Source organism: Acomys russatus, chromosome 3 (assembly GCF_903995435.1).
Source record: "Acomys russatus chromosome 3, mAcoRus1.1, whole genome shotgun sequence".
NCBI lineage: Eukaryota > Metazoa > Chordata > Mammalia > Rodentia > Muridae > Acomys > Acomys russatus.
This window is the reverse complement of record NC_067139.1, coordinates 55432775-55457649: the sequence shown is the minus strand read 5'-3', so window position 1 is coordinate 55457649 and position 24875 is coordinate 55432775. Positions and strand designations below refer to the sequence as shown.

Below are 24875 nucleotides of genomic sequence, written 5' to 3'. Positions count from 1 at the left end.
TACTGGTTACCATCCAGAACTTGATGATAAGACCCCTAATGCTGAAGACACCATGTACTTGAGTCATAGAACATGGAGATAGTAAGGTGGCACTGACCCAGAAGCTTCATCCCTATTGGCTAGCTTCCATAGTGCTAGAAGGGACTATGAAAGCTACCAGAAGAGAAAAGCAATCGTCAGTCTCACCCAGCTGTGAACCCTGTGAGTTACAATAAGCACTGGCTTTGACAAGATAGGCTGTTGGGGGTAATAATGACATAAGCATTACAGAGGTAACCAACTACTTTCTGACTGAGTTTAAGTCCCACTCCACATGATGAAGTCCATGCCTGGCACCATCATTGGTTCAAGAACCTGTGGCCAGACAGGTCATAGGCCTTTGGGAAGAACCTACCACTACTACTCTGTTACATGAACAAAGTATTTAAACTGACTCCTAGTGACTTACTAACATATTCATGGAGTGTTGCATCTCTCAGCCTTCATCAGGGAAGTCTCTACTTGCAGTGGATGGTGATTAACCCAGAGACTCACAATTGGCCACGGTACAGAGAAAAAGATCCTACAGAACTCTTAGGCCTAAAGAGAACATAAATATTGTACATGCCCCCAAAGCTCAAGGACCTAGGCAGAAGAGGAGCAGAAAGATTCTGAGGGCCAGAGGCAGTGAATAGATACGAGGACACAGTGTCATCGTCTAGATTCCTGGCAGTTGTGGCAGCTGCACAAGCCCATTGCAAGCTCAAGCCAGACCAAGTCCCAGAAAGGATAGGGGAGGCAGAAGTGAAATCCCCCTAGCCGATGAGCCACTGGGAGTGGGAGAGTCTGTTTTCCTTAAGAGCGTTGCCATTGGCTGGGTGAGCCTGCTCCAGTGCAAGACCACACAGCCAAGAATATATGGGCAGTACAAATTGACCCAGTGGATGGGGGGAGGGGGAAAGAGGACACAAAGTTCTGTGGGTAAGCAGGGAAGGGAGTGGATCTGGGAGGAATTGGGGAGAGGTGAATATACTCAAAACTCATATATGAAATTCTGAAGGAATTAATACAAAAATAAGTTAACAAGTTTAAGGTGTACACTTTCATTTCTGGCACTATTTTAGTAGGAAATGATCATGCAAATCCTGAAAATACCTTTGCAACTCTGTCATACACTTCCATAGCCATGATCCACTTGCATAGACCCTCTGCAGCAGAAGAGGCTTTAGCGACTTTAGGAGGATCAAACTCAGGGTTTGTCAAGTATTCACTACGGATCTTCTGCATAACAGCCACCTAGATGACAAAGATTTAGATTTTAAAATGATAGTATGTATCACATAATCACAAAGCAGAAGAAACCCATATGCAAATTGAAAAAGTCACAGTGAGGGCCCTTGAGATGACTTGGGTAAGAGACACTTGCTACCAAACCTGATCATCTGAGTTGAACCTTTAGTACTCATATGATGGAAAGAAAGACCTAGCTACCTTAACTTGTCCTGTGCTCCACCTGAGTACCAAGGCACATGTACCTACTCATCTTTCTCTCTCTGCCCCCCCCCACACACCCCACACATGCAGACACACACACACGCACACACATGCACACACACACACTTTAAATAGAATTTAAAATAGTGGTACAGATCTAAACAGAATTCTCAACAAAGGTATCGCTAATGCCAGAGAAACACTTAAAGAACTGTTCAGCACCCTTAGCCATCAGGGAAATGCAAATTAAAATGATTCTGAGATTCCATCTTACACCCATCAGAATGGCTAAGATAAAAAACTCAAGCGACAGCACATGCTGGTGAGGATGTGGAAAAAGAGGAACATTCCTCCATTGCTGGTGGGAGTGCAAACTTGTACAGCCACTTAGGAAATCAATTTGGTGCTTTCTCAGAAAAATTGGAATGGATCTACTTCAAGACCCAGGTATACCACTCCTGGGTATATACCCAAAAGATGATATAACAAGGACATTTGCTCAACTATGTTCCTAGCAGCTTTATTCATAATAGCCAGAAACTGGAAACAATCTAGATGTCCCTCAACCAAAAAATGGATAAAGAAACTGTGGTACATTTACACAATGGAATACTACTCAGCTATTAAAAATAATGACATTATGAAAGTTGCAGGCCAATGGATGGAACTAGAAAATATCATTCTGAGTGAGGTAAGCCAGACCAGATACACAAATGTGCTGTGTACTCGCTTATAAGTGGATATTAGCTGTAAAGTAAAGGACAACCATGCTGTAATCCACAGACCCAAAAGGAGGATGCTTTTTGAGGGAGGGGGCTGGGAAGAATAGACTGGGGTGGGGGTGGGAATGGGAGCAGGAAAGATCAGGTTGGAGGAGGATGGTGAGAGAGAATACTAGGAGAGACAACTGGAATTGGGGTGGGAGGGGAATCTCTGGGACAAGCTAGAAACCTATGGAACCTCCCAGGAATCTATGAGCATGACCCTAGCTAAGACTCTTAGCAACGGGGGATAAAGAGCCTGAACCAGCCATCTCCCGTAACCAGGCAAGACTTCTAGTGGAGGGATTAGGAGACCAACCCAGCCACAAAACCTTCAACATATAATTTGCCCTGCCTATAAGATGTGCTGGTGTAAAGACAGAGCAGAAATTGAAAGAATGGCCAACCAATGGCTGGTCCCGCTTGAGGCCCATGTTGTGACAGGGAACTCATCCCTGACACTGCTAACAACATTCTGCTACACTTGCAGACAAGAGCCTAGCATAATCGTCATCAGAGAGGACTCATCCAGCAACTGATGGAAACAGGGGCAGGAAGGATTGTAAGAGACAGAGGGGTCAAGGACATCCTCAAGAAAAACCTACAGAATCAACTATCCTGGCCCCACAGAGGCTCACAGAGATGAAATGCCAACCAGGGAGCCTGCATGGGACTGACCTAGGCCCTTCACACATGTTACAGTTGTGTAGCATGGTCTTCAAGAGGGACTCTGAACAGAGGGAGCAGGGGTTGTCTCTGACTCTGTTGCTGCCTTTTGGACCCTTTTCCCTACTGGGATGCCTAGTCTAGTCTCCTTAGGAGAAGATGTGCCTAGTCTTACTGCAATCGATATGCCAAGGCAGGTTGACATCCATGGGAGGCCTTCCTTTTTCTGAAAAGAAACAGGATTGGGGGGATGGGAGGCAGGAGGGGAAGGACTAGGAGGAAGGAGGGAGGGGAAACTTCTGTCCAGATGTAAAGTTAATTGATTAATTAATTAAAGTTCAAAAAAGTATAACAGAAAATATTTATGATAAAAATATACAGATTTATAGACATTAAACAAAGATGTGTCATCCAGAAATGATAGAGTCTTTGTGCATGATACAACATTTAAAAACAGAATAAACCCTATGAGCATATACAGGGGGAGGAAATCCCCCTCAGGAACAGTCATAGGGGAGGGGAATAAGGGGAAAATGGGAGGGAGGGAAGAATGGGAGGATACAAGGGATGGGATAACCACTGAGCTGTAACAAGAATAAATTAATAAAAAAAATAAGTAGGAAAAAAATAAAAATAAATAAATAAAAACAGAATAAAAACAACTAAACACTAATAAGTAACAATCCAAATGGAAAATCTGATACCTTCTTATTTTATGTAAATAAACTTTTCCAGGTTAACAGTACACTCAAATAGTAATTTAGTAACTCTTTAATCAACTGAGTGATTTTTTTTTTGCATTATGAAAACTCATTCTATAGCCATTAATTCAGTGCCCTTTTTATCAATTATCTTAATCCCACAAAATGATTATACCCTTATGTTTTTTTTTAAGTAAAGATTTCTTTATTACATATACAGTGTTCTGCTTGCATGTACCCTCTGCAGGCCAGAAGAGGGCATTAGATCACATTATAGATGGTTGTGAGCCACTGTGTGGTTGCTGGGAATGGAACTCAGGACCTCTGGAAGAGGAGACAGTGCTTGTAACCTCTGAGCCATCTCTCCAGCCCCCGACCCTTATATTTTATAAGACGGTATATAAATTAAAGATCTTCCACATTATGACAAAATCACACTTGAGATGAAAACCCGATACAACTTACTGGAATGTTGTCCTTGTCATACTCTCTCAAGTCTCTCAGGAAATTCATATCTCCCAGAACTTTTTTGCTAGGTCCCCAGTAATCAAGTATCTACAAGTGAAATTTATGGAAATATATTAGCTGTACAATTAAAAGAGCACATTAGTCAGAAAGATCATAAGAATACCAACTTGTTTTTGAAAATAAAGACTTATTTACTGGCAGATGTGGTGGCATGTGCCTTCAACTCCAGCATGCTAGAGGTGGCAAGTAGATCTCTGTGAGCTCAAGGTCAGGCTGGCTAACTTATAGTGTTCCTAGGCAAGTCAAGGCTATGTGTGAAACACCATCTTTAAAAAAGAAGAAAAGACCCCTCTCCCTGAGAACTTGTTAAGCAAATAAAATATGAAGCATTTTAAGCATGGATATAAGCATACATACAATTTTAATAATTGAAAATAGAGGTGATTATTTCTTTTGAGAACTTTAAAAAAGCAGTTAGTGTAGTCAATATCATAACAGTTTCACATAAGAAAATAATTTTCATTACTTCAATCTTTCAAAAATCTTTGCCCTACAATTTGTCCTGCCTGCAAGAGGTGCTGAGGTAAAGGTGGCCCAGAATTTGTCCGAGTGGCCAGCCAATAAGTGGTCCGAATTGCGACCCACACCATGAGAGGGAGCCCATGCCTGACACTGCCTGGAGGGCCAACAACCAGAGCACAGATAGCCCAGAGATGTAGGATAAACCCGAACATGATTAGACAAAAGAAAAAGAAGTGATTTCTAATGATATCCTGCTATGTTTGTAGACTGAAGCCTAGCAGCCTAGCGTAACTGTCACCAAGCAGGCTTCATCCAGCAGAGCAGCATATGCCAAACATTAGGCAGAGGTTGGAGCATCCTACGGAGGAGGGGGAGGAAGGATTGTAGGAGCCATGGGAGTCAAGAACACCACAAGAAAGAGGCCCACAGAATCAACTAACCAGAGCTCATAGGGGCCCACAGAGACTAAAATGACAATCAGGGAGCCTGTGTGGTCTGACCTAGGCCCTCTGTATACATGTTATGGCTGTGTAGCTTGGTATTTTTGTGTGATTCCTAATAGTGGAAGCAGTGAATCTCTGACTCTTGCTGGTACTTGGGACTTTTTTCCTCCTACTGGGTCCATCCAACCTTGATATAAGGGTTTGTGCTCAGTCTTATTGTATCTTGTAATGTCATGTTAGGTTGAAATTCCTGGGAGGCCCATTCTTTTCTGAAGGGAAACAGAGGAGCAGTAGGTCTGGGGGAGACGGGAGGTGGTGGTTGGGACTGGGAGAAAAGGAGGGAGGGAAAACTGTGGTCCAGATGTACTATATAAGAGAAGAATAAATAAATAAAATTTAAAAACCAAAAGTATATTTTTATTACTTTAATTTTTAAAAAAGGTTAGTTCTTTTTTCTTTGTTTTCTTAAATTCGGTATATGTGTAAGTTAGAATAACTAGACAATGGTTTTTTAAATTTTATTATCTCAATGAAAAATATAATTTTAAAATGTAATTTAAGAATTCAAGGCCAGGTATTATAAAACCCTGGAGAGAAAGTGTCTGTACATTCAGTATGGGATGCCTTCCCCCTTAAGGGGTACATGCCTTAAAGTGTAGTTGCAATAACAGCTTCCACTCATTATGTGCCTGCTGTCATGGGGCACAAGTAATGCCCTCTACCTTTGTGAAGTGGATGATCTCATTATGTTTTGAATCGAATCCCTTAGAGATTCTGACATGTCATCCAAAGCTCACATGGTTACTGGGGGTGTTAAGATTTCTGAGTGTGGATAACCTGGCTCCACAGACCTTGCTGTTATGTTATTGTTTTATAGACAGAATTTTACCCTATGTCTCAGGCTTCTATGAACCTCACTATGGAGCCCAAACATGCCTGGAGTTCACATAGATCTTTCTGCCCCATGGGCTATAATTACTAGGTGAGCCACAGCACCCTACATTTAAAAAAACAAAACAAAACAAAACAGGTTCTCTTGTTGCCCAGGCTACCCTTGAACTCATGATCTTCTTGCCTCCCCTATGGAGACCTGGGATTACCAGACCTGTTAGCACAAGTTGTTTGTTTTGTTTTACTACATATCTCAAAGCCCACACCTGTATGTTATGTCACATTCTTACAAATCTCAGCTACAGACTACAGGCATGGGTGACATAACAGTAGGGGGTTCTGTATGGACAGAAAAGAAAATAGAAGCACATAGATCCACAGCTTTCTTATGTCATATTTATAGAATATATTCAGATACTACTTTCTGTAGTTAATTCTGAGTCCCTTCAATTTGGAACACAGTATTTCTTCCCTGGATTACAGGTTGTTGGTATTTAATTTGATAGTAGTTGGTACAAACAGGTTCTGTACATTCGGGAATATGACTTAAATCTGTGCCCAGTTATTACCTTGCCTCCAGTTCCTGAAGGATCTGAAATTTTTTCTGGTTTTATATCTTTCATGACACAAACAGCAGCCATAACTAGTTTAACACCAGCTGGGGGATTCTTCATTGATTTTACAATTGTAATATCAGCAGGCTGCATTAAAAGAAAACAAGACATCCTTAGAGAATAGCTTATTTTTAAATAATGAGAATTTGAAAAAATAATGTTGGGGCTAGGTGTTGGTGTATTCACTGTAGTCTCAGCACTCAGGAGGTGAAATAAAGAGTGACCGTGAGCTTGTGGCTAGCTTGGGCTACATAATGAGATGCTATCTCAAAAAAATAAAAAGTTATTTAGAGAAATAATAAAAACCCTTTTGTGTATTTTTTGTTTTGCATTGTTATAAAGGAGAATTAGCAATAGAGAACTGAACACAAGGCAAGCCTCGTAGTTCTTGAATGTTTGAGAGATCCTGAGTCCTTAGGAAGATATGACGAGTGCTGTGAACCCTTCAGGGGATCATTTGCACATGTAAACATAACAAATCAAGCCTATAGTAGAACTATGATTTGTTCCCTTATATACTGTTAGGAAGAACATTATCAGTTCTCTTATCCCATCATTCTTGTGATACTTGTTGCAATGGTTCAAGGGCTGATAAACTGGTAAATATCTTAATTCCCTACATGGAACAGATTCCACTATCACATCAGCAGATCCTCCTAGAATTCAGACAATAAGCTGGAAGAACAGCATGACGTGAGGCCTTCACTTCACTATGTGTGTCAGTCTATTTAAGGTGACAACAAAGCCCTTTTCTCCAGTTATGGGTTAAGTTCCATGGTGGTTTGGTTATCTTCTGGAGGTGAAAGCTACTTTTTTGGGGGATAACTGCTGCCTAAAACACAACCCAGCTAATTGATAAAGCCTTTCGGCCACAGTCCAGTAGCTTTTAGGACATTCACCCAATGTCAGTTTGGTCATCGCCAGACTTCTGAGGACTCTATCTCTGTACTGTGGCCTTAAGTACATCTATAAGAGCCAGCTCTCTGACAGCCTAGATGAGGGAAGTTAATTGGACAATCCACAGGACAGGCACTATATACCACCTTCTTCTGATTTTGAAGTTGAAGATATTGGTTTGACTCGGTCAGTTTGGCACCGAGTGACATTATGTACCATGCACCACATTAGGAAGTTCTCCACATCAACTACACCCATGTTACCTTCTTGGAAGTAAAGGGAAATAGATTCTTGTGTAAGGCCCAGTTTTGTAAGTACTTGTGTTTATGGAATGTTGTAAAAAGATCTCAGTGTGTGTTCTTTTGCATGGATTCTTCCTGATGTTGTGATTTGTGTTAGGAGGCATTTCAAATTTAGTTATATCAGTATTCTGACAGGCATGGACTTGATTGGTCATTACTGGAATTTCTGAATGGCTTGGCTTTCTGTGGATAAAATAGATTTATTTTAGATTTCATTAGTACATTTCCTGAGACCAGATATTTTAAACAAGTGGTAATTTAGACTTCTTGATTGATTATAATTCTTGAAGGCTTCAAAGAATCTGCACATTCCTTCTCTGGTCACCTCTCAAGTGCACTTTGCTATCACCCTGTTGGCCCTCACTGTGAGGTATGCAGACTTGATATGACAAAACTTCATAGAGTGCTCTAATTGTCTTGTTCTCTGTACATTTAAATCTCCAATGTGAACATTTCTAATTATTATGCACCCTTTCTTCCTCTATCATCAGTCTGGCTGGACTGATACAACTAATTTAATTATTTTAAAATTTCCATAGTCTTCTCCTTCTAAATATAATTACCTAAGCTTTGTGTTTATTTTAAAATTCCAGTGTGCCATCAAGAGCACAGTCCTAAGCTCCCAGTGTTGTTTCATAAAATTCCTGAAGCAATCCATTTGAAAGTCAGAATTTTGTTTAGAAGTGGGAATATCACTAATTAATATAATTAAGAATATAATTAATGGGGCTGGAGAGATGGCTCACATGGTGGCTTACAACCATCTATAATGTGATCTAATGTGCACTGTACACATAATAAGTAAATATATCTTTTAAAAAAGGAATATAATAAATAGCTTTCAGAATAATTTCTTGTTACCATATTTTGAATCTATGCCAATAGCTGTTTAGATCTATTCATTATTTCTGGAAAACTTGTTAAGTTGAAATTGATCTTAACCACTTGTTTTGTTGCTTTAAAACCCTCTTCTCCCTTTTTATCCTCGAGTTTTAGGGCCTGTAGAAGCTGCTTAATGCTGCTTTGGCATCATCTTCTTTTAAACGTTCTGAGGCTATGCACCGATTTTTTCATTTGCCTCAGAGATAAATATCCGAGAGTGTTACAGGCCATACTACTGTTTCTCAGCACATATTAGTTCATCCTCTATGTCAATCATCGAGGCTGGGAGCAGCGAAAGGGAAGAACATATTAGAAATCAGCTCCTTCTGTGCTCCTCCCTCTCAGAGACACCACACTCAGTTTCTCCAAAATAAGAAAAAAAAAAAAAAAAGGGAAAGGAAAAGAAAAAAAAAGTCCAAGGTTTTAAGTTCCTAAAGTTCATAGCACAGTGAAAACACAAGTAAGTTTGTAACAGTATGAATGCCCTAAATAAGCTCATCTTAAAGCTACCTCTAGGCCGCACAACTAAAAGAACAACGGGCTTGATTCTTTGAAATGCCATTGGCTGAGTTTACAGTCTTGCCAGGCCTCCCACATGGAAGATTATAGTAATGACGAAGGAAGCAGCAAAGACTGGGACCTGCATGTCCTCACCCTCCCCAGTCAACAGGTACTTGGCTCTCCTGCTCCATCTGGTGAGGTAGTTCTGGTCTTGCCTATAGAGCCTTAAAAAGTTACATACGATACAATGTACTGCAGAAAGGTACTACTAACAGATACATAAAATATAACATTAGGATTTTCTGTGCACATATGTCTAGGAAGCTGCAGAAGTAGCTACACACTTCTTTTTCCCTTTCCCGTTTCCTCCTCTCCTATGTCTTTCCTTCTGGCCCACATGCAGAAACTCTTTGGATTTATATTTACATTTTCATTCTATTTCTACTAAATCATTCTGTTGAAAATTATATATAACATAGGAAAAGCAAATATGTAAATATAACATTGTATCAAAGAAAACCTGTTTAGATACAAGCTTCATTTAACTTGACAAACAACATAGCCCACCAAACTAGAGCTGTATCACATTAACCAAAAACTTGTACATTGCTTCTTTGTGTTTATGAAACCCAAGGTGGCAAATTCAGATACTTTCCTTAAGTGTATCTAGTGCAGAGAGAGCTGCTTCCAAGGCCGGAATTGCCTCAGCCAGGTCGCTCTCACACTCATTTTTCAGAGCCTGGGCTTCTTCTGCCTTCCCGCTGGCTATCTCCTCATCTAACTTCACAAATGTCCTTTTTGCTTCTACTTGTGCAGATTCTACCTCAATAATCTAAAGAAAAGAAACGTGAAAAAAGTAAGACAAATTTTCAAATAACCTATTGCTTCTTCAAGCCTAGAGATGAAAGATCTAGGGAATTCAACGCACCATTGTGAATTGTAGAAAGGTTTGTTCTGGAATTTGAAGGTGAATGGATAGAGCTGGAGGCAATCATTCTGAGTGGTAATCCAGATGCAGAAACACAGATGTCATAGCACCTCTCTCATTTGTGATGTTAGTTTTGAATCTTTAGATCTATTTTTCCCCTTTAGAAAACCCACAGATGGGGGCTGGAGAGATGGCTCAGGTGTTAAGAGCACTGTCTGCTCTTCCAAGAGGTCCTGAGTTCAATTCCCAGTGACCACATGGTAGCTCACAACCATCTATACTGTAATCTGATGCCTTTTTCTGACGTGAAGGTGTACATGCAGATAGAGCACTCACAGATAAAATAAATAAATAAATCTTAAAAAAAAAAAAAGAAAACCCACAGATGTCAGGAAATTAATAAGGAGATGGAGAGGGTTTCAAATGAGGGAACACAGAATGCAGAGATATAAAAGGGAAAGAGGAATAACAAACAGTAGGGTGAAATGGGGTTGGGGATGGGAAGATACAATAGAGGAAGAGATACAGGGAGGAACACTAAAAACTCTCCGAAAAAAATATATGAAAGCCTACTGTTGCAGAAGGCTGCTAAAACATCTACGTACACAGAGAGCTTACATGGAACTACCCTATCTTAAGGCCCTACTAGATGCCACTGGTTAACAAAACCCACCGTCAGGTATGTGTTACCTCTAAATAGGGTCTGTTGGCCCGTAAGTTTCCATAGACGCCCAAATGTAACAGGCTATTACCATTTCTCTGGGTGGCTTTTCAGAACTTCCTGTTAAGACCCTGTTGCTGAGCACCATGTACACAAAGCCTAGAACATGAAGAAATCAAGCTGGTATGCAACTTGGAAGCCTCATCTCTACTGACTACCTTTCATGGTGCTGGGAAGTGCCATGCTTTGAACCTGCCAGCTATAATAATGACCTGCTTGTCAAGAAATTCTCACCAGTACAGCAGTGGAATAAATGGAATAGGAATAATAAAATACTTTCCGATAAGATTTAAGACCTGACTCAAATGATGCACCCATATTTGGCGGTGTTATTTGAGCCACGAACCACATAGGTTGTAGGTGAGAATTGTTACTATTACTCCGCTGCCTCCTAACAATTTCTCATAATCAAAGGTAGCTCTCAAATTTCAGCAGAGAAGCTTCTATATCACATCCTTCTTCTCCCAAGTTTTGGGATCATTCCAGAAGACGAGGTAGAAAGACTGTAAGAGTCAGAGGCAGTAGGTGACTACTAGGAAACATGTATTCTGGCTACAACAGGGCAGTTACATATATGAGCTCAGCAACTATGACAGCACGCACAAGTCCTGTGCAAACTCATACAATGACCATTCCTAGCCAAAGAGCTATTGGAAAGTGATAGCTGTTGGAAGAGAGAGAATTAGCTTTCTTTCTGGAAGGTCTAACATACTCTAGTATTTAGGAGTATATATGCAGCACGAATGGGACTCAATGGGTTAAAAAAAATGAAGACATAAAGTTGGGTGGGTATAGAATGGGGGGTGGATCTGGGAGGAGATGAAAAGGGGGGTGAAATAATTAAAATACAATGTATGGAATTCTGAAAGAACTAATAAAATATTTTAAAACAAAAAACCACATGTAGAATACAATAAGAAGAAACATAAATACCTATGACCTTATTTGGAAATGGGTTCCATACCACCCTTTCAAAGTGACAAACATACAGAACCAGTGAGATAGCCAGTCAGTAGAAAAGTATAATCTCCACAGGTTCCCATACCAGAAATTTAAGGGTTAGTTTCAAGACTAGTTTTACACTATTCAATTGTTCTTAGATATCAATAAAAATATTGATGCCCTACCTGCATCATGTGTGCATTTTCAATTTTAGCCTCCTCCAATTTGGGCTGTAACTCAACAAGCTCCAGTTTCATTTCACCAACCTAAACAGACAGTTTGCCATTAAGTTTTCACCTCTGTAATAGCTGACACAGAAATCAGAAACTCAAATGCATCATAAAAGGCTAGACATGAAAATATTAATTTCCCCTGTTCCTTGCATGATAAACAGAATTGTGAGCGGATACACGATTCTTCTCCCAAAAGGCTCTGAGGTTTTCAGTATTTCCCAGGGCACTGGGAGAAGGCAGTGGCCGTGGAGGACATGCAACTAGAAAAGAAGGTGTCTGCTCAGGCATTTGCATTATACTATGGCATGCAAACAAAAACACTAGTATTGGTAGCACAAAACTCATCAGAGAAAAACCATTTTATAGCTAACGTCTGCTACAAACAGGGAGTCAAAATAGATTCTTAAATTCTCAAATGACAAGTTCTTTGAGTATCTGTGGTTCAGGCTAACTTAATGAGTTTCTCCAAAACTTACTTATCTGTAAAACGACATAAGAAGTACTACCTCGTGGAATTGCTGAGTGAGTAACTGAAACAATGTATGTGGACTATATAACACAGAACCTTGTATATAACACACTGTCAATAAACAGTCGCTCTTGGTTTTGATATTATTTCTTACATTTATCAGTGGATTGCATAATTTTGAACAGCTTATCAGTTTTACCTGAGACTCAGCAAAAGCTAACTGGTCAAGTCCATTCACGTAGCGCTGTTTTGCTTCCATGACAGCTTGCCGTTTCTTAGTCAAAAGCTGCCGAAATGAGCCAATAAGTTCAAGGTAAGAAGTAGCGGTAACATAGTTATGTCGCCCTAACTCTTGTAAAAACCTAAAAAAGAGTCAGGCAACAGATACAGTGTAAGTAACGGATTTCACAGTGCCGTAAATTCAGCATAGCATTAGCCATAGGCAACTATGAATAAAGGTAAAGGTTTGTGGAGAATATGCTAAATATTTAACTTCATGAAACTCCAGAAATCTATACATAACCATATTCCAAATTCTTATCTGAAAAAAATCAAACAAAATGATACTTTGAAAGAACACAAATCAAAGACGCCTATAAAGGAAAGATGAAAAAAAGATACTGTCTTTATTTTTCTACATGTCATATGCCAGGAGGCTCCAGCCTTGTAAGACACTCCAGCTATCATACGAGGCAGGCAAGCATCAGGAAAGGAGATGGCAAATGGAACAAGTATGAGATACACTGTACGTTACATGTTGACTGAATATATAAGGCTGACACACAAGACTAGTATACGCATATACATGGAAGGATATACAGGGGATATACATGTGTGCAGACTACAGCACACTACTTGGTACCTCAGTCAAGCTAATTATGCTGGATAACTGACTGTAGGCGAGCAACATAGCAGCACTGAAGTTCATGCCTCCATAGTACAAGAATATAAGGACCAACAGCTAGAACACATGCACAGATACAGATCAGAAAAAAATAGTCATGTGTTTTTCAGATTCTAACTTCTTCCAGTCATTTTTCAAATCTTTGTAAGACACCCTTGGATGTTAATAAATTCCTTCTTTCTATTATTTGCTAGCTGAGAGTTTTAACTAATTAAATAACCAGAAATATTAGAAGACAAAGAAATAACATCAAAATGTTAGACATCTGTGGAAAGCCGAAGGCACTTAAAATACAACCATTTGCATAATTTAAAATATCATTATTATTAACCTTTCTGACAGGTTCATAATGGAAGTGTGAAAGTGTTTGCAGATTGGGACTATCTCCTGTCGCTCAACCTCAGTCAGCTCCAGGGTCTCTAAGAAACTCACAGCTACACGTTCAAGAGCATCTTCAGGCCATGGCTAGCAAGAAGAAGAAAAATATATTAAAGAAGAGCAGTTTCAATCCAACCACGTGAGATGTGACTTCATATAAGGGAAGAGTTTAGGATTAACGGTTATTAAGTTGAAACTTTAATGAGGAAAACAGAATGAAGTAGACTATGGTCCCAATATTTTTTAGATTTTTTTACACATTAAAATGTAAATAAGGATAGCACAATATGGACTAATGATGTGTTATATGTTAAGGATGTAATTATATTAATTTCTCCATTCCTCTACTTGGATGTCCTTAGATATTTCAATTTTAGCATATTCATTGTATATGATGCTCTCTGTCTATTTATTAGCTCCTTTCCCCATATTAGAGAAAAGGAGGACATTTTATTTAGTTTGGATTTCTGTCATTAGAAGTCTTTCACGATCCTCATTGGGACATCCAAGATGGAGCTTTAATTTTCTTTTACCCAAACATACTCCTTACCCAGTCTTTTCCATCTCAGTGAAATGCTTTCTTCTGCTTTGGCCTGAACTAAGCCAATTGTGGTCTTGCTCCAGAGCCTTTCTCTGGCTGTCTCCTCTGAGCAGAACCCTGTTTTCTCAGACCTTCATATGGTTCATCTTCTCTCTTCCTTTGTATTTATGCTCAAAAGTATAAAGATCTTCCTGGAGTGCTCTTTCTAGCACACCCTTCTCCTGTTATTATACGATCTCTTGTGGTGTTACCTTCAGAACTTACTAATACTTCACAACCCTTTACTCACTTGTCTGTTATTGCCTTCCATTCAACCTAGTAGAACCAAGGACTTTTTCTTTAAATCACTGCTCTATCTTCAGTGCCTAAAATGATACTTGACAGCAAACATTTTAATGTTTAATTAAACAGTTTATGCTTCTTTACTTTTCATTAGAATATTTTTCAGATTTCATTTCATTCAATTTCAAGAATGCTTGTAATTTTTTCCTTTTAGAGCAGTGCATATTTTAAGACCCCCCCCCCTTTTTGGGAGGGGGAGGTGTTTTGGGACAGGGTTTCTCTGTGTAGCTCTAGCTATCCTGTAACTCACTCTGTAGACCAGGCTGGCCTCTAACTCAGAGATCTGCCTCTCCCTCTGCTTCCTGAATGTGGGATTAAAGGCACAAACTACCACTCTCACATCAGTAGACCTCTTTTAATCAGGAGAAATCCTGAGCCAAAGAAAAATGTTGCACTTCTTCCATATAAGAGGGAATTTCTCCTCTCTGACTGCCCTCACGGTAGAGCACTGGTTTTATTGTTGACTTCAGAGTTCAGAGATCTTCAAGGACTTGAGCCTCATGGCCTCCATATTAGAACTGCATCACTGACTCTCAAGGACTTCACTGCTCTGTAATCTTGGGGACCAGATCTACTCATCATCCTCCCCCCAACACTTCTCTTTGTATTAAGTTTTAAGATGTGAGGGCTATAGTAGGCACAGGCTCTGTGGTGAGGAGTGCTGGCCGCTCTTCTAGAGGACCCAAGTTTGACCCTCAGCATTCACATTGTAGTTCCCAACTGTCTTTAACTCCAGTTCCAGGGATCTGATGCCCTCTCTTGTCCTTCTTCAGCACAAACATACACACAGGCAATATTCCCATAAAATAAATTAAGTTAAAAATAAACAAATTAAAAAATGTGTAACCTCAAGAAAAATGTGCTACGAGTGCAATGATGAAGGTTCCTACCACATTTTGATTAGGTTGGAGTCCTGCTGCACAGGAGGAAGCACACACATAAACACACACACACATAAACACACACAAACACACACACAAACACACAAACACACACACACAAACACACACACATAAACACACACACACATAAACACACACACACATAAACACGCACACACACACACAAACATACACACAAACACACACACACTCTCCCCAAGGGAAGAATTAATTGATTATTTAACATAAAATTATAATATATAGGTGACAAAAGTATAATAGAAATATGTATTAATCACATTATATGAATATATAAAAATAATTATGCATTTTGTTAAACATACATACACACACACAAAGTATTCTACGGTCAAATCCACTTTTCTATGTACAGATTCATACTTTAGAAATTCACTGCCTTCATCAGTATACACTCTCCATATCAACATTATGTGTCTTCCTTCTACTGACTATTGTCTTCTATTTCTTCTACTCTAGACTATGAACTCTTTCTGGGCAATACGGACTCTTATCAGCTCACAGCAAGTAAGCACTACAGCTCTTCCTAAGTACTATGCCCATCATTGTGGTAACTGATCAATAAACACTTGCTGAATATTAATCAAACTTAAATAAGATTTTGGTAAAATTCTCAGAATTAGCAACTCTGCCCCCTCATAACAAAATAAAACAAACCTGAAACCAATCAATAGTACAACAATTGATGAGGGATGGGAATTGTCTCAGACGATTGCGAAAGGCATCTCCTATAGGGCTGAAAGCCACCACGATGTGAAGATTATCTTTGCAGCGACTCACAAAGAAAGCAAACAGGGCTAAGGGACTGAGCTCCTCATTTTTACTGCCGGCCTGAGCTACTGGACGGACACCCTGCAGAACAGGAGACAGAAACCTTTTAAATAAACAGAGATTTACTATCAGGAGAATGTCAGATACTAGATTATAAGGTTCGCATTAACTGTCACTAAAATTTTATTTTTATAACAAAGGGATGGCTTTGATACAGTTTATGCTTACAAAATCTCTGCCCGTACTATAATTCTACAATTTAAAAACAAATATCTGTCAAGAATTTACCAGGTAAAGATAATTTAAAAATTCATCAAGATTATATGTAGGCCCAAATGCAATATTTTTTAAGAGGAAAAATAAAAGCTACTTCAATGTCCACCTGAAGACACTGTCTAAACTTATACAACATCTTATAACCTTTACCCTGGGTTTTATACAAGTTTTTGTTTTTTTTTTTACTCACTGAACTGTTCACCTGTTTTTTATTTTTTTATATTTTTTAATTTTTTAATTAATTTATTCTTGTTACACCTCAATGGTTATCCCATCCCTTGTATCCTCCCATTCTTCCCTCCCTCCCCTTTTCCCCTTATTCCCCTCCCCTATGACTGTGACTGAGGGGGATTTCCTCCCCCTGTATATGCTCATAGGGTATCAAGTCTCTTCTTGGCAACCTGCTGTCCTTCCTCTGAGTGCCACCAGGTCTCCCCCTCCAGGGGACATGGTCAAATGTGAGGCACCAGAGTACGTGAGAAAGTCATATCCCACTCTCCACTCAACTGTGGAGAATGTTCTGTCCATTGGCTAGATCTGGGTAGGGGCTTAAAGTTTACCACCTGTATTGTCCTTGGCTGGTGCCTTAGTTTGACTGGGACCCCTGGGCCCAAATCTGCCTATCATAATGTTCTACTTGTAGGTTTCTAGGACCCTCTGGATCCTTCTACTTTGCTATTCTCCCATGCTTCTCTCATCTAGAGTCCCAATAGGATGTCCTCCCCTCTGTCCCAGTTTCCTGGTAAGTGAAGGATTTCGTGGGACATGCCCCTTGGGCTAGTATGCAGATATAAGTGAGTATATAGTTACACAACTTTTTAAACAACAAAGTGAAAGCAGGCTCAGAAAGACAAATATTGGACAAAGGCTTTCTCCCATAAGCAAAACCTAGGTCACACATATGTGTGTATGTTATATATAATAAAGATGTACGATACACAGTAGAAATATGGAGAAAAAGATTAAATAAAGGGTGAAGAGAGTTGAGAGGATAATGGGAGGGGAAGGAAAGAGAGACAAATACTGAAAGTTCTCTTTCAAATGTGGAACTTGCTGGGCATAGCGGTGCACGCCTTTAATCCCAGCATTTGAGAGGCAGAGGCAGGTGGATCGCTGTGAATTCAAGGCCAGCCTGGTCTACAAAGCAAGTCGAGGACAGGCAAGGCTACGTGGAGAAACCCTGTCTCGAAAAAAAAAAAAAATCAATTGTGGAACTTAAATTTAAAGTAGAAAGGAGATTTTTCTGGAGGGAGGAAAAGATCCAAAGGAAGGTGAGGAGCAAAGTACAATGTCATAAAGAAACCCTATTAGTTTGTATGCATATGAAAGTAACAAAAAAAGCTATTATATTATTATGTGCTTTGGTAAGATTAGAAAAACAAAATAAATGAAAAAAAGCAAGTTATGTTAGATTGCATAGAATATACTTCTCTTACGTTAAATTAAAAAATATGTAGTCTGAAGGCGAGGTGCCCCTGGTGCATGAGCAGCATAGCTGTCATAGGCTACCAATCACTTTCTGACTGCTCTACAGGAAGGAATTCACGCCTGGTTCTGAACCTGGTTAAAACTCATGGCTCAAGAGATCATAAGCCCCAAGGGGACGCCTGCTACTAATGCTTTGCTAAATGGACATGTTGTCAAACTACCTTCTAAATATGCATGCTTATTTCATAAACCAGTGCTGCTTTCAACTTTGGTCAGAGAAAGTTTCTTTTTGCAGTTAATGCAGAAACTCATACCTGGTTAAAATACTGTTGAGTTCACACACCTAAGTGGGACGTCTGCACCATATACTCTCCACCCCAAGGCGCAGAGAGCATCATAGAAGGAAAAATGGAAAGACGGTGCAGTGGAGAAAAGAGACAAGTGCTGTGAAACGCTGCCTTCTGGCCCTGAGCTGCACTATTGAACTCACAGAAGCTGTAATTAATGCACCAAATCAAGCCAGCCAGGCCAGCGTGGGGCAATGGCCACTGGCAGCTGATGAGTGCTGAAGAAGAGAGGTGTGGCCACTGGAAGTTGCCCATACCCCCGCTCCCGCTCAGGGTATTCGCCTCATACCCATGTGCATGCTGGCAGTACTACTTGGAGTCAGTGAGTTATAAAAACAAAAACAAAGAGACAAGGAAGGAGGGGATGGTATGAGAGGGGTCTGAGGAAGGAGAAGGGAACTGGTGAGTAGACATGATCCAGATACATCGTGCACATTTATACAACTGATAAAGAATAAACAAAATATATTTTTAAAAATATAGGCCGGCTATGGTGGTATACATCTACATTCCTAGCACTTACTTAGCTGAGGTAGGAGACCAGCCAGAGCTACATTAGTAAGACCCAGTTTTAAAGAAGAAAAAAAAAAAAGGTAGACATAAGGTGGGTATGATATACCTAGAACCCAACTACTCAGATGCCCAAGGCAGGAAGACTGCCTGGACCCAGGCACTTGGGGCCCAGCCCAAGCAACACAGACGATCTCATGTCAAAAATTTATTCAGAGGCTAGAGCAATGGTTCTCAGCCTTCCTAATGTGGTTACCCTTTAATACAGTTCCTCATGTTGTGGTGACCCCTGACCATAAAATTATTTCATTGCTACTTCATAACTGTAAAATTGCTACTGTTATAAATCATAATATAAATATCTGAATTGCAGGATATCTGATATGTGATCCTCCAAGGGATCTGAGGTGGACACAGGCACATTCTCTAATACACATTTTAAAAACTCAAAACATTTCAAAAGTGAGTATAAAATATGCAAATGTAAAATAAAATAGTTAAAAGTTTAATAATAATAATAATAATAATAATAATAATAATAAACAGTTTATAGCTAAAGCAAGCAGGAAAGTGTGGCAAAGCTAAGGAAATCTCCCTCCCCACAGATGACTACTTGTTGACTGGAAATGTGAAGAATGAGTTCTTTCTATTACCTGGGAACATCATCATTCACGAGCTGCCTTCATGATAGTCCTAGCATTGCTCAGGTAAAAGCAAAAACATTTTTCTCTTTTCAACCCAGGCCACAGACTAGTAACATACCATTCACTAACACGTTTCTAAGTGTTTAACGCTACGTAAGTGCTTGCTCTGCTTGATTCCCTCACCTCACTACATCCCTGTGTGGGGAGAACTGCTGCCATCTGTGCTGCTGTTCCACAGAAGGCAAAAGCTGACAGTGAGTCCATTTCATGCAAGGAGGAAATGTCCAGGCATGAATAAAAGTAGTTAGAGCCAACAAGAAAGGAGGAGGCTTTACAAGTGGGGATCAACATTTCTGACAGTTGACAGGAGTAGGTGCTACACCATTTTGTCAATTAGACCACAAAACCTGAATTTCTTTTATATTTACACACACACACCAGAACTAATATATAAATTAAAACTAATACATTAGAACTAATGTGTACATACATATTATATGTATGTACACATTAGTTCTAATATATAGAATATATATATGTATATATATATAAGCTATCTTTTCTTACAGTTCTAATATATATGTATAAGAAAAGATAGGGTTTTTGTTTATTTGGTTTGGTTTGGTTTGGTTTGGTTTTTCGAGACAGGGTTTCTCTCTGTAGCCTTGACTGTCCTGGACTCACTTTGTAGACCAGACTGGCCTCAAACTTACAGTGATCTGCCTGTCTCTGCCTCCCAAGTGCTGGGATTACAGGTTTGCGCCACCACCTCCCAGCCTGTTTGTTTTGTTTTTGTGGGTTTTGTTTGTTTTTCAAGACAGGGTTTCCCTGTGTAGCCATGACTGTCCTGGAACTCACTCTGTAGACCAGGATGGCCTCGAACTCACAGAGATCCACCTGCCTCTGCCTCCTGAGTACTGGGATTAAAGGCATGCACCATCACACCCAACCAGAAAAGATAGTTTTATTAAGACTTTTGAGGATCGCAGAAAGCCATACAATTAACTGAGTAAGATTAGTCATGTTTTCTTTCTTCCTCTGTCTGTTTATTTCTGTTTTGTTTTTTGAGACAGCATCTTAAAATATAGTCCCAGGTATCATCAAACTCTTAATCCTTCTGCTTTAGTCTCCTGAGTGCTGGGATTAGCCTGTGCGTCACAACTCCAGTTCTTATATCAGTTTAAGAGAGGCTATTAAACTCTAGTCAATCATATGCATGCTAACTATCACCAAACATATGCAACAATTGCTATTTTATGAAGATAATAATTATAAAATAATTTCTGACTCACAACTGTGCTAGAACTTAAAATTCACCAAAATGATGTATTAAACTAATATGCTTTAAGTTGTACGAGTTATATTTATTTAACTGCTTAATTGTGTAAGATATATTTATCCTAAAGAGCAGAGCAAAGTTTTCATGATAAAAAAAAACTTCCTGGGCCGAGAGCAGGACTCCCCCAAAAGCATTTACCTCCATTACTTCTTGCTTTTCATCTGCTGCAAAAATGTTAGGCACTTCACCAGTGTTGAGCACACTGTCGATATCTTCTAGAAAGGCTTCCTCCTTAATCTGAGTGTCTGTGATCAGAAAGACGGTCTTCTGGCCTTTCATGCCTACACTTCTTAACAAGGTCTTAAAGGAAAAACGTATTTATAAGTATAAAGCAGTGGACTTGTGTGGTTTTGCTTTCCCCTTCTTTTCACGTTTTGGTTTAAGGGTACTTTGATTCTGGTGGAGCTGTCAATCAAGTACTCCCTTTCTTCCATACTGTAGGTAAGCAATCCAAACTATTCAAGTTTCCTCAAGCCCCTAGACGTAACAATTGGTTTGGAAGGCATGTGATTAAGAAGGGCTGAGATGGGCCTAATACAGCCCTTGTTGTACTGAGAAGGATGCTTACAAAAGCCAGTAGTACAAAGTATTTGGGTCAAGTGTGTTGCCTCATGGAATGAACCAGCTGGAGAAGGAAGACAAACGAAGAGCACTGCCAGGGAATATAGAGAGATTTCTAATTTAGGCCCCTTAAGTTGAGTTGTGTTAAATGACTATACACCTCTGAACGTTTAAGTCTTGTAAGCCAATAAATAATTTCTCCTTTGCCTAAGTTGGTTTGAGTTGTTTTTGCTTGTTTGGTTAGTTTTGGCCAATTGTAAACAAAATTCCTGAAATAAAAATATGATAGAGCTGATTTGCAAAAGCCTGCTATAACTGACTGTTAAAAATTCAAGAACGTTTAAGGATACTGTTAGAAATAGGCAGGATTCGCTATCTCAGAAAAATGGGAATAGGGCTTCCTCAAGACCCAGCTATTCCACTCCTTGGAATATACCCAGAAGATGCTCTAGCACACAACAAGAACATTTGCTCAACCATGTTCATAGCAGCCTTATTCATAATAGCCAGAACATGGAAACAGCCTCAGTGTCCCTCAGTAGAAGAATGGATAAAGACACTGTGGTACATTTACACTATGGAATACTACTCAGCTATTAAAAACAAAAAATTCCCAAAATTTGTAGACAAATGGATTGAACTAGAAATGATCATAATGAGTGAGTTAACCCAGAAGCAGAAAGACTTGAATGGTATATACTCACTTATAACTGGACACTAGCCCAAGGGGCATGTCCCATGAAAGTCTTCACCTACCAGGAAAATGGTACAGATGTGAGGACATCCTATTGGGACTCTAGGTGAGAGAAGTATAGGAAAATGGGGAAATAAAAGGATCCAGAGGGTCCTAGAAACCTACAAGAACATTATGATGGGCAGATCTGGGCCTAGGGGCTCTGCTCAAACTGTGGCACCAACCAAGGACAATATGTACAGTAAACACCAAACCCCTACCCAGATCTAGTCAATGGGCAGGACAGTCTCCACGGTTGAGTGAAGAGTGGGGACTGACTCTCACATGAACTCTGGTGCCCTATATTTGACCACGCCCCCTTGATGGGGAGGCCCGGTGGCACTCGGAGGAAGGATAACAGGCTACCAAAGGAGACTTGATACCCTATGATCATATACAGGGGGAGGAGGTCCCCCTCAGTCACAGTCATAGGGGAGGGGAATAGGGTGAAAGTGGGAGGGAGGAAGGAATGGGAGGTTACAAGGGATGGGATAACAATTGAGATGAAATATGAATAAATTAATAAGTAATAAAAAAGTGAAAAAAAGAAATAGCCAGGATTAAAATTAAGTGATAATGTTCTTCCCTGAAGCCATAGGTTATCAAACAAAAATCCAAGTGTGAGTTAGCTCCATCGGAGTTGTTGGACAGGGGCTTTCCAGGGAAACGTCTCCCAAAAAACAACACCGGCTGTTGCCACTGCTCTTGGTCATTAGAACTTAATGATAGGCCCCTAACAACTAGAAACTTCCCTGTTACATAGCTTTCCTCATAAATGACAGGTGCTATGGAGGCTGCCTTGAGAGGAAAGGTCATCAACAGTCTTACCCAGTTTGAACCCTATGTACTGCAATGCCCAGTGGTGCAACAGTGGCATCGATGTTATGGGGTGGAGGGGACAACCAACCATTTTATGATTTGTTTCAAGGCTGATCCACAGGAGGGAATCCATACATGGTACTGCAAATTTGGCCAAGCCAGACTCATTGCTTGGCAAGGAAATTTTCCTGGGTGAAAATAACCTAATAATGCTACTTTTGCTAAATGGACATAATATTTGTGCTGGATAGTTTTATGTCAACTACACACACACACACACACACACACACACACACACACACACACACACACACACACACACACACACACTGTCTAAGAGGAGAGAACCTCAGGCAAAGAGCTGCAAGTTAGGAGATGGAAGGATTGGGGGAGGGTTGGTTTGTCAGGAGCTCCACAAGGAGACCATCAAAGCTAGCGGATCTAGATCCAGGGGAGCCTTCACAAACTGATGCACCAACCAAGGACAATGCATGCAGAGAACCTAGAGCCCCTGTTCAGACATAACAGAAAAACAGCTCATTCTCCACATGGGGAAGGAGGGGAGATGTGGGGGACTGCCCCTGACACTCTGGTGCCCACAATTTGATCACTGCCCCTTGGTGGAGAGGCCCTGTGGGAACACAGAGGAAGGGGATGTGGCCTATCCTGATAGGCTGTGTTCAGATGGTGGGGGAGAAGGACCCCACTTGTCAGAGGTCTGGGGAGAGGAATAGGGCCAAAAAGGGAGGGAGGGTGGGAACAAGGAGATAAGAGCAAGGGGATAACAATCAGGATGTAATGTGCATAACTTATAATAAAAAAGAAATTATTGTGAAACAATAGAGAGTACAAACAACACAGTCATTCTTCCTGATGTACAAATCTTACAATAAAATTCAGTGACTTTCCTTTAGAAGAAAAAGAAGAAAGAAGGAAAGAGAGAGAGAGAGAAAGAAAATGCTTCTAGGCAAGCCTGTAGGGCATTTTCTTAACTAGTGATTGATGCGGGAGGGCCTAGCCCACTGTAGGTGGTGTCACCCCTGGGCTGCTGGTCCTGAGTTCTATAGGAAAGCAGTCTGAACAAGCCATGGGAAACAAGCCAGTAAGCCACACTCCTCCATAGGCTCTGCACCAACCGCCTCCAGGTTCCTGCCCTGTCTGAGTTCCTGTTCTGACTTCCTTTGATGACACACAGTGCTATGGAAGTGTGAGTCAAATAAATAAACCCTTCCTCCACAACTTACTTTTGGTTAGGGTGTTTCATCACAGCAACTGAAACCCTAACTAAGACAGCACTACCTGCCTTCTGAATTCTTATCCTTTTACGCACAGGTCAGTCCAGCTCTCATCCCCTCACTAGAGAATTTTCTTATTACAGTGGATGCTGACTAACAGACTCATAACTACTAAAGCTGCAGAGACTACGTGAGTGCGCAGCCCCAGACAGAAAATCTGCACCAAACCCTTCTCCCTAGGCTCCGGAAACACTGTGGAAGAGGGATCAGAAAGACTGTAAGAGCCAGAAGCTGGGAAGGACTGCTATGAGATACTGTTTTTTTGGACAAGGTAGGGCTGTTGCGCTCATGAACTCAAAGCAACTGTGGCTGTCTGTACAAGACCTTATAGAAATCTTATATTCACGTTAAATAAGTCTTCTCAAGCCAGAATAAAGACAGAATCAGTGGCAACCATGGTAACCTGCACAAGAAGCCTTGTTCTGGTCATGTCTCATTTCCTTTAGCTTCACTGTCTTCCACAGTGAAGCACAGACAACTATACCTGCCGTGTCGCAGGGTCATAGCGAGGGAGTGGGATGCTATAACTAAAGCCCCCAGGAGGTCACTTACAGCAGGCTCCCCAAGAGTAGGACAGTATCAGCATAGCTACCCAAATGCACACAGCTACACAGGCTGGCTCCCCCTTACTAGTCAGTGAACGCACTACTGTC

General features: G+C 40.3%; 1 protein-coding gene across 1 annotated transcript in view; it reads right to left on the bottom strand.

Moving 5' to 3' along the window:
- Dnah12 (dynein axonemal heavy chain 12) overlaps nucleotides 1–24875 on the bottom strand; it is a 155622-nt gene that overhangs the window by 51319 nt on the left and 79428 nt on the right. The window contains 9 exon segments of the mRNA XM_051140594.1: nucleotides 1135–1275; nucleotides 4067–4156; nucleotides 6495–6628; nucleotides 9779–9953; nucleotides 11898–11978; nucleotides 12614–12776; nucleotides 13650–13783; nucleotides 16157–16351; nucleotides 20953–21114. Coding sequence (XP_050996551.1) covers nucleotides 1135–1275; nucleotides 4067–4156; nucleotides 6495–6628; nucleotides 9779–9953; nucleotides 11898–11978; nucleotides 12614–12776; nucleotides 13650–13783; nucleotides 16157–16351; nucleotides 20953–21114 — 1275 coding nt within the window.